Genomic DNA, 10,309 nt, shown 5'->3' with positions numbered 1-10,309 from the left:
AGGTTACGTTCAGTATCTGAATCATCTTCATAGGAGATTGTAGTCTGGAGGCCACAGCAGCAAAAGCAGCAAACATCTGGAAGACTTTCTTTCCCACGCCGTAAAATAATCTTGATTATGTCGACTGGGCAGTTCTGGAGTCGTTTTTGGTCATTTTCATTCAATCTCTGCAGATAATCTATGAAACAATAAGCAAATTGCTCTTACCTCAGACTTTTCTTGATGTTTTTGTAAAATTTCCACTTTTTAAAACCAGATATTTTCATACCATGTACAAAAAAAAAAAACGTCTTTTTTTTTCTCGCTATTTGACACCGAATTGGACTAAATGTTTTTTTCAAATTCAGAAATTGAAATGATTTCCTTACCATTTAGTAGCACTGCTTTTTAAACTTGAGTCAAATGTTTTGGGTTTCCTTCCATAATATTCTCATAATAGTTTAATGGAGTTTTGGCCTATAGCAAACATCAGCAAACTGGTGCAACTGGGTGTGATTGTGATTCCTTTGGAGTCCTTCATCCAATTTGTAGTTAGTTTGGAAGAATAGTTAGAGTCTTTGTCCAATAAGAAGATCCATTTTTGCTTAATTTTTATTTTTTCTGCCTGGTTTCTTAACATTTTCCTTTTATATTTGAATTTGTTTTCATTTTCTCCTCCTGCAACAGAACACGTTCAGGTTGGGAAATTTTCCCGCCAAATGTGATGATGGTAATTGTGAACATGTTTCCAAAAATGGTCTTTTGTCACTGAGTGCATCTACAAATTATAATCTGGCTTTTTTTATGCTGCTCTTTGTATTTTTCTATAATGTCACACAAGGAAGTGGTGTGTTTTATGTGTTTCCTTAAAATACATCCACAGGTGTGTCTCCAGTTAATTAAAAAAAAAATCTTAACCATAGCATTATCTTATTGCAACAGAGTGTTAGGGCTAAGAATTTGTTTTTTAAAAATTATCACTATATTATGTGAATAAAGTCGTAATATTCTGACTTTAATATAATATTACTAAAGTCATAGTTATATTATGACTTTATTCTCAAAATATTATGATTTTAATCTCATTGTTCTGACTTTATTCTCTGAATTTTATTTTATTTTTTTTATTTAAAACATTTTTACACATTTTTTCTACACCATAAAACCATGAAAACCACAAAGACCATAAAATACTCTGTTGGATTTTATGGTCTTTCCAAAATTGTTTGAATATATATTAATCATACATTCTTGAATTAGAAGAATGTATTAAAGAATATCTTATACATCTGATCCAATTATTTTTAATCTATCTATATTTTTTATTTTCTTTAATTGGAGCATAATGTGTAAAGTGCAGACTCAAATAAGTTTATACTTCTGGCTACCTCCTTTTCAAACAAATATAAATATATTAATGAATAACTTGATTATCCAAATGACCTAAAACAGAAAAAGTTTACTCTGATTTATTCTCAGATCGTGAGGAAAAACTGTCCTGTGTCGTTTTGTATGAATTTAAATATAAGACTCATGTCTTACTTCCAGGTGTCCGACAATGCAGAAGCGCTTGGGCTCCTGGAGGCCGCAAGTGGAGGAAGCGGTGAGTTTGTGCGCCCTGCCGATCAGCAGGTCACCCGTGGCGGGGTAGCAGCTGCCCTCCGTGCACATATTTGCAAACTCCGGCTCCTGTCCCATGACAGGACTCCACAGCGCTGCAGGGAGGAGAACCATGTCAGGAACATCATCTCTACATTCCTGCATTTGGTTTCTATTAGAACAAATCCTTTGCAGGAAGATTATGGTTTCCAAAACACAGATGGAACAATAAAAAACAACACATGGTTTGAATTACATGTTCTGCTGCTGTGGAAACAATTTGGCAACTCATGTTACTCATCCCAGTGAGGTTTCAGCAGAACATTTTTATAAAGATATTAAGGCTGAACTCACCTAAAGCTGCTAGAGAGAAGATGAAGGCCCTCATCTTCCAGAGAGGCGCCCGTTTTTCCTGGAAGACGCTGAGGAGTCTTTACTCCAGGCTGCCGAGGAGTTTGTGAAAGTCAAGAATGAAGGGAGTAGTCTTCAGAAAAGTTCGCATCCCAACAACTCCACCCCGCTGTCAGCCTTAGTCCACAGCGGGGAGCGGAAAACAAGCTCTCCATCTGCTGGTAGAAGTGGATAAAGCACAAGAACAACTCGGGACATGTCAGAAAGTCTTTTTTTTATTTCCATGCAATAAAAAGAACAACATATTCGACAAAAGGAAAAAGAAAAGATAAAGGAAGTAAATATTTTCTCTTCTGACTCCTCCTGCGGACCAAATGTTTCATTTTTCTGTACTGCTGATTTTATGTTTTTATTATATGGAATAAAAAAGAGCAAATCACACCAAAATTAAATTTCTGTGTTCTGACCATAACTTCAATGTAATATCAATGTATTTTAAAATTAAAATCATATATTACCTCTCTTTAATTTGTTTTTCATAATTGTTTTCTAAATAGAAAATGTATGTATCCGTCATTCTTTCTATATTAAACTGGCAAAAATAAAAGTCTTTGTCTTCCGTGTCTAATGTTCATGATTATAATCTTAATAATCAAACATAAATCATCTTTCTCTTTTCTGTTGATTATATTGCAAATTTCAGTTAAAATCAGAAACAACTATTGTTTTTCATTTTATATTTTAAAGCAAAATCAACAACACATTGTTTTAGTTTAAATTACTATTTCTGATGCGAGTATTCCATTAAATGCACGGGAATTTTCTGAAGCGGAACCTTGGTCGGGTGGGAATTCTCAGTCGGACTGCTTGTGAAGACGGACCGGACGTAGCGTGAGGTTATTGAGCGGCTTTCAGAAGTGGAGCATCTGAGGAGTTTTAATCGTGTCTGTTCTGTTGTAAGTAGGTCCTTATTAGTCTGTTTTCATGCATATATGTCAGTATTCACACTATTTATCTCTAAGGCGGAATCCGGTGATATGAACGAGATTTTTAAGGTTTAATTTGGACCGAGTCCCGTGGCGGGAGAATCCACATTCTGCCGTGGAAAATGCTGCTGCGACTTTGCGTCCATGTTTACTTCTTTTTTTAACCCAGCAAATAGTTGCCTAAAACGATTCTTTGACTTACAGACGCGTTTTATATTTAGGTTAACTCACTGTTGCTAATTGTTGTTAATAAAATTACATTATTCAGGCGTTTCTTTCACCTCCTCTCAGGCTCAGACCATCCAGCCTCCGCACTATTCTAAGATTTTCTTTTTTTTTTTTTTACATTTGTCTCCCTCTTTCACTGCTAGTCCTCTGATTTCCTTAGAAATCTGAAAATGTTTAGCTATGGATTAGTCTGGAAAAAGTAGATGGTACGGAAGAATATTTATAAAGACTACCAATATGAAATGTTAAGTTTTAAATAAGATTTCTACACATTTTCCACGTCAAAAATTCCACGACCTTTCCCAAACTACAGAAAAGTTCAGAAATTGACAGAGGTGCGCTTTTTACAACTCGAGTTTTCCTTTATAAAAAGGAGATTAATGTCTCCTTTTCTTTCCATTTTCAGGCCAGGAAAGTTTTGTCTTGACTAAAAGTTATTTGCTGAACAGACGAGATGTTGAGAAGTGCTTCATTGCAGGTGAGATTAAACTTTTCTCTTTAAAAATAAAAATCTTTTTAATGATTATGGTTGCGCTTCATTAACTACCCATGTGTTGCTTTCAATATGATTGCCACAAGCAAGAGCATCATAGATTTCTATTCTTTTTGCAATCAAACTACTCTTTATGCAAAACAAATTGTTCTTAAGATTTCCGATTTCCCACAGATCTTCCGGCAGCTGGTGAGACACAGGAGCACAGATGCAAATCTCATCCTGGAAAGATGTAAGATGAAAATGTTTTGGTTCTTTCCTTTAATAATGTGCATTATCGTCATTAATTTTTCTGAGTTGGTTATGTCAGAAGGTTGTTTATTTGTCTGTTGAGCCATTTCTATGTTTGTTTGTATGTTGTAGGTATTAGCTAAATAATAGCCCAGACAGTTAGTCCAACAGGATGTTTTTAATTTGTTGGTATTTATAAAAGATGAACAGTGATCTCATGTGATATGAGTTACTAATCATAACTAATTTGAATCAAGCAGCATTCTTAATTACAAACTTGCTTGCAGCGATAAACCGCGTGCAGCTGCTGGGGCGAGTCGGGCAGGACCCGGTGATGAGACAAATGGAGGGTCGGAACCCCGTCACCATCTTCTCACTGGCGACCAATGAGATGTGGCGCTCTGGGGACGGAGAAACAAGCTCTACAGGTGGGAGGTTGTTTAAATTTGAAGTTAGCATTGTTTTAAAAATTTATTTACTTCTGTTTTTTTTTTTCTTTTGTTTTTACTTGAAAAACTCTATTTGATTTACGTACATCTGTAAACCAAAGAGCGTCCCTTGTTTCTGTGGATATTTAACTTCCCCTTTAAGATCAATAAAGTATTTTTGAATTTGAACAATTTAAAGATCTTAATCAGTTCCATAGGATTGAGCTAATTTAGGACAGGGCTGTCCAAAAAAAGACCTGAGGGTTTAAGAAAATTATTCTTTTAAACTTAAATGTAGTTTAAGTTTAATCTATTTTTAATGGTGTCATTAAAAATAGATTATTTTGTTGGAAAGACAAAAGTAAACTATTCTAGAGCCTCAATATAAGAAATGTTTGGCAGATTTGTATTATTAAAAGAAATATCTGTCACATGTTTATTGAAAAAAAAAAAACTGTCAGTTTGCAGCAATAAAAGCATCATTTGGGGTTTGGAACAAGGCAGATTTTGTCCTTGCTAAAGGTTAATTCTTTGTATTTGAATATGATTTCAATTTGTGTGTACCGGTAATTTTTTCCCCTGATTAAAAATAAAAATCTTCCATCTGCATCAAAAACCTTCTTGAATTGCAGTCAAAACCAATTTATTTTAAATTTAACAGGTAGTGCAAAGATTAATTTTGGCCACCAGAGGTCAGCAAAAGCTCCAACTCTGGTTTACATGTTGGGCTTCTGTTTAGTGATCCTCGTTTTCCTTCGGCCTTCATGGCTTATTCATCATCTTCATTAGAAATTATAAACACAAACTGTTTCTGAGCTTGTTGAGACAGAAATACACACCAAGGCAGCTGAGATTTATTGTTCTGCATTAATGAAGGTCAGAAACGTGGCTGTGTTTTCCAAGGTTCAGCGTCAGCAGCCTAAATGTTTCTGTCTCCAGGAGACGTCAGCCAGAAGACGACGTGGCATCGCGTCTCGGTGTTCAAACCGGGTCTGAGGGATGTCGCATACAATTATGTCAAGAAAGGGTAAGAACAAGATGGCTGACACCTGACTGGATGTTGGTGAGAAGCCAGCAGGTCAGCAGCAGCATTTCATGGCTTTTCTACCAAACCAAAGTTATTATTGTTGCAGTAAATAGATGAGATTGGAAGAGTGAACAAGAACCAGATGGAATGCTTTTATTTACATCCTGTCCATCCATGTATGGACCAGTAGACCAGTCAATGGGATGACTGGTTGGTGGACGACTGCTGGACACATGGATGAATGAATAAATGATAGAAGAAACAGATGGATGGAAAAAATGGATGGATGGATGGACAGAAAACCTAATGGTTGTGTGAGAAGTTGATGGATTAATAAACTGATGGATGGTTCGATAAATGAATAGATGGATTGATGAGTGAATGGACAGATGGATTTTAATTTTATCTGACAATTTATAAATAAAATATGAATATGCAGGAGAGTTTTACCTTTTAGCAGATGTTCATTTTTAAAGTTTACAAGAAAGAAGTTTCTGCTTACATTCTTATCAGTTAAAATGAAGTAAAACTGTTTCATGTCTTCAATAACTGCAGAGTGATGAAGTATTTCTCATCATCCTCCTATTAATGAAGGGAATTTATTGTTTTCCTTTTTAGGTCCAGGATTCTAGTGGAGGGAAAACTGGATTATGGAGAATATGTGGACAAAAACCAAGTCAGACGCCAGGCCACCACCATCATCGCAGGTCAGATTTATTACAGCTGCACCTTCTTCATCTTCTTCTTCTCTCAACAACAACTCAAATGTCACATTTTGTCTCCTTACAGACAACATTGTTTTCCTGAGCGACAACATCAGAGACCGAACCTGAGGGATGTTTTCCTCCTCACATCCAGCTACGGATAAAAACAACTTGTAGTTTCACTTTTCTTCTTCAAACCAAAATAAGACTTGAGGATTACTAACTGTTTAGTATGAGGGGGGGACATAAGCTGGGAATCATGTTTGACTGTGAGGCCCCCTGCTGGCAGAAATGAAGACATTCAAGAGGAGCAGAAAGAAGCTCTGTCCATAAAAAGTTTGATTTCTCTATATGTACATAGCATCGCTTAAAATAAATAAGGCCTGTTCTGTGTTTTCCACTGCAGAAATTATGACACAGGGATTATTTAATTCATCCAACTCGCTTCAAAGTTTCTTCTTAAAGGGGACCTATTATGCAAAACTCACTTTTTGTACATTTTTATACTTCCATTTGGGTTTCTACTGCTTATAAAGGCAGCATGAAGCTTAAAAAAACACCAATTTATTTTTGGTAATAAATTAATGTTTTTTTTTTATCTCTAGAAAATGAGCCGTTTGAAAAACCTTCTGAATGTTAGAAGGCAGATGGCGCTGTGCCGTCACCTGGCAACCACAGTGGAGTTCTATGAGTTACCTAGCAACCCAAGTAAAGTTCCAGCACGTTCAGTCAGCTGTTTTTAAATGCTGTACAGTGGCTGCTGGAAAAGACAAGTGCTTTGTTGTTGACTTTGCAAAAATACAAATTCCACTAAGATTTATGGTCTTGTAGCTTATAACTAGTCTGTTTTCATCAATTTTAAGAAATTATTGACTTAAAATGAGGTCCTGTGCCTTGCTGAAAAGTTAGTTATATGTTAGTTTTGTCTTATTTTAAATGTTCTAAGACATTTGCATGAGAAACATACTTGGTGATATTTTTATTTTTTTGCAGTGTACCATCCAGAAACCACCTGCTGCATTCTTGGTGGTTGTGCAGGAGGCTCTACTTCTGCTTCTCAAAGATATACGGTTGTAAAATGGCACATCTGCAGCCATTTTGACGTGTGAGTGAAAACGTTGAGTTGGGGGAGGGGGTGGACACCAGCAGATTATTTGGATTTAAAGTGACAGGACCTGAAACAGCTCATAGCCGGAACTGAGCAGAGCAAAATCTAATTATCTAAGAATGATTTTGTTCAAAATTATGTAATGAACATAAACGTATCTTAACCTGTTCTAGAAAGCATAATAGGTCACCTTTAAGTTTAGCTTTAAAGACTGAAAGCTCAGTAGAGCAATTCTTATTTGTATTAAAGGGACAGTGTTATGTAAAATTGACTTTTTGAGGTTTATATTGTGTTAAAATGTTATTCCCAATGGAGTTTTACTTTGATTTTTTTTCACAATTGTCTGAGAATTCCTTTAATCTTTTGTGACAACAATTCATGGGTACCTAAACACTTCAAAACACCTACTCAGCTCCTTCAGACTAGCCAAAAGCAATTAGCAAACACCTGCTGTAACTGCGCATCTGCTGAGTTCATATTACAAACTACTACACAGTACAGCGCTCCGAAGAATAGTTAGAAATGGTATAAAGGAGGAGCATTGTTGTGATAATGCGCAGAAGGCGGAGTGTCGGAGAGGGGAGGGGCTTTGAATTTTGTTGTCCTTGTGACAATGACAATAAAGATTTATCTTATCTTGTTAAAGAAACAAAAGCCCAATTTCAAGGTGTTTAATTACAAAGTAAAATGGTAAGATCAATACCTGAACACCAACTATAAAGTCTTGAAAAATGCTACTATTTTTTAAAAACACAAATAAGCAATGTTAAGCCTGGTGGGGGCACAAGTAAAGCCTGGTGGCCCGCCAGGCTTAATCCACTGGGGGGAACCCTGTGTTTGATATATAGAGCATTTTCATAACAACTGAAGGTTGCATGGTGGATTATGCTATAAAATGCCTGGAATATACAAAATGGCATCCCTTTGAAGAACAGTATTAAGCTGATTTATTTTTAATTGAAGTCAATCTTTTGATTATTTTTTTTTTATTAAAAAGGAATTTACCAACTAAGACAGCAAGACATTTGTCTACAGTCTGGAAAACCTGATATTTTTGCAGGCTTCATCTATTTATTTTTTTTGCACAATAAACCGACAATACCCATCCACACAAACAATTCCTGACTGGATATTTTCACAGAATCAAACCTCTAAGTACCGATTCAATGGAGTCCATTTTTGTAGAAAAATGTCATGCAGTTGGAGTTTTGCAGTCAGCTAAACATCATTTTCAGTTGAAGGGCAGGATTTTCTCCGGTTTGCAGCAACTAGCAAGAGAATCCAAAATATACCAAAAATCATACAGAAAACATTTGATTTTACAAAAGATGATTCAAAGGCCTCTGCTGAAGACGTAGTGCTGGATCCAAGCAGTTTTTCCTCATTTCTTGGACAGTATAGTGGAAGAAGATGGAGTTCAGAAGTTCAGTCTTTTCTCTCTGTTTTAGCTTCTCTTCAATCTCATAAACTGTTGCATCCATTTGCTTCAAAAGCATACAGAGGCAACATTTTGCCCTCTGGAAGAGCTGTTTCTTCTCTGCATTTGAACTCAAGCGAAGTATCAGCTTTCTGTTTTCCGTTTGATGTCTAATGATTGCATGTGTCGCTGCAGACAACAGCTACAGCTGACAGAAATGTTTCAGGGTCAGGAAAAGGGGATCCTTCTGCAAATTTAGAGGAAACACCTTCAGATTCAGTTTCATTGCTGCAGCGGTTTGTTTTCCTGTTTCAGCCAGAGTTAGACAAATTTTTTAAGTTTTTCTGCTCTGCCACTTGACTTCTTTCTCAGTTATGTTTGTGTCATTTCCTTCCTATACTAACCAGTTGCTCTCACTCCCCTTCCCTTGTTAATTTTCCTGTTTTGTTAATTATATCTTCTCGAAGATATAATTTATGTGATTTAATCAGTCAGCTAACATTTAAAGTGTGATGGAAAACACAAAATAAAGCTTAGTTTTAAATATAAAAAGCTCTGTTAAGTAAATAATTATTTGTTTAAAATTAGAGCAATAACTGTTGAGTAGTTGTCAATCAAGGGCGGGTTAAAGTACAAGGTATTCTTGGCCTTTAGTGATTGGTTGGAATGATTCTAAAGCTATCTTTTGATTGGTTGGGTCATTTGTTATTTAATCCTATGTCCACCTAGAACTGTAGGGTAGGCGCGTTCTGATTGGTCACACAGCGATGGTGGGTGGGGCTTTTAGCAGAAGGAAACCTGTGGATTTACTTTACAGTTAAGTAAAGCACTCTGAGGCGGATGTTACAAACGCGACTTAAGAAAATAAAAGTATTAAAATATTTTGTTCTTTGAAAGTGAATATAATAATAGCTTCTATATTTTTGCTATGTATTGCTGTATTTTTTATTTGATACTAAACTTTTAGATTTATTATTTTGTACTGAATAATTATGGAGAGCCATTTCAGCCAAAATTAGTTAATTAGTTATAATATAACTCATTTTAATGGCTCTCCATAAATAATAGTTTAAAAACAGGTAAAAAGTAAATATCCACGAATTGAAAAAGTATTTTGTAAAAGGGTTTATCGAGTTCTGAGTAACTAATCAGTAAGTGTAAATTATGTCATCAGACAGACAGAGTTATTTGCAAATTTGGGTATTTTAAAGATTAAAATGTAAAAAATATTACAAACAAATGACTTTACCTTATGAAACAATAAATTCAAGGCGCATTTTTCCAAATCAAATTTGTTCAGCATACAACTTATGAACCCAACCCTTACAGTAGGAAATGTAAAGTAAATGTTAAAACAGTGGCGCTTCCAGTGACAATATATGTGTTTACTGTTTATTTTAAAATCTCCAAATATTAAAAAAAAAAATAGAACAAACCTTGTGTATAAACAAGAAGTCTGTTTTTGTGTTTGTCAAAATAGTGATACTTTCCACAAATGTATTAGCAAAATCTTTTTAACTGTTATTATTTAATGATTTTTCATATTTATTTCAAGTCGTTTTATATGTATATTACACAGAATTTACAAATTATTATTTCTGTTCAAATCTTTATCATTATAGTTTTTTAAAAAAAATTTATTTATTTAGGCTAATTTAATCGCTTGCTGCGTTTTGGCATTTTATTTTTGAAATTTTTAACCGGAAGCGAGACTTTGAGACGTTAGCTGCTTTCAAAGTGCGTCACAAACAACTGGAA

The 10,309-nt window shown here is 35.1% G+C and overlaps 2 protein-coding genes across 3 annotated transcripts in view; one reads left to right on the top strand and one right to left on the bottom strand.

Annotated features, from left to right (window-relative positions):
• lamb1b (laminin, beta 1b) overlaps positions 1-2,215 on the bottom strand; it is a 34,332-nt gene extending 32,117 nt beyond the window's left edge. The window contains exons 1-2 of the mRNA XM_032589931.1: positions 1,933-2,215; positions 1,522-1,694 (exon numbers count right to left, since the gene is read on the bottom strand). Coding sequence (XP_032445822.1) covers positions 1,522-1,694; positions 1,933-1,966 — 207 coding nt within the window. The 5' untranslated portion in view covers positions 1,967-2,215. The remainder of the gene's footprint in view (positions 1-1,521; positions 1,695-1,932) is intronic.
• A 573-nt stretch (positions 2,216-2,788) lies between these two features.
• Positions 2,789-8,148, top strand: ssbp1 (single-stranded DNA binding protein 1). Of its 2 annotated transcripts, none has more exons than XM_032589988.1 (7): positions 2,789-2,885; positions 3,550-3,621; positions 3,811-3,868; positions 4,155-4,295; positions 5,235-5,322; positions 5,941-6,029; positions 6,112-8,148. In XM_032589988.1, the coding sequence occupies exons 2-7, from the start codon at positions 3,598-3,600 to the stop codon at positions 6,153-6,155; spliced, it is 444 nt and encodes a 147-aa protein (XP_032445879.1). In that variant the 5' UTR covers positions 2,789-2,885; positions 3,550-3,597; the 3' UTR covers positions 6,156-8,148. The 2 variants fall into 2 exon arrangements, with proteins under 2 accessions (XP_032445879.1, XP_032445881.1); XM_032589990.1 differs by having other exon boundaries at positions 2,789-2,889.
• The last annotated feature ends 2,161 nt before the right edge of the window (positions 8,149-10,309 follow it).

This window comes from Xiphophorus hellerii, chromosome 17, assembly GCF_003331165.1.
Source record: "Xiphophorus hellerii strain 12219 chromosome 17, Xiphophorus_hellerii-4.1, whole genome shotgun sequence".
NCBI lineage: Eukaryota > Metazoa > Chordata > Actinopteri > Cyprinodontiformes > Poeciliidae > Xiphophorus > Xiphophorus hellerii.
Note: the sequence above shows the minus strand (reverse complement) of the source record. Positions and strands in the feature narration are given on the sequence as shown.

Coding starts and splice junctions, on each gene's coding strand:
- ssbp1 (XM_032589988.1), top strand. CDS start 3,598: ATGTTGAGAAGTGCTTCATTGCAG. Junction 3,622..3,810: donor TGAGAAGTGCTTCATTGCAG/GTGAGATTAAAC, acceptor GATTTCCCACAG/ATCTTCCGGCAGCTGGTGAG. Junction 4,296..5,234: donor CGGAGAAACAAGCTCTACAG/GTGGGAGGTTGT, acceptor TTCTGTCTCCAG/GAGACGTCAGCCAGAAGACG.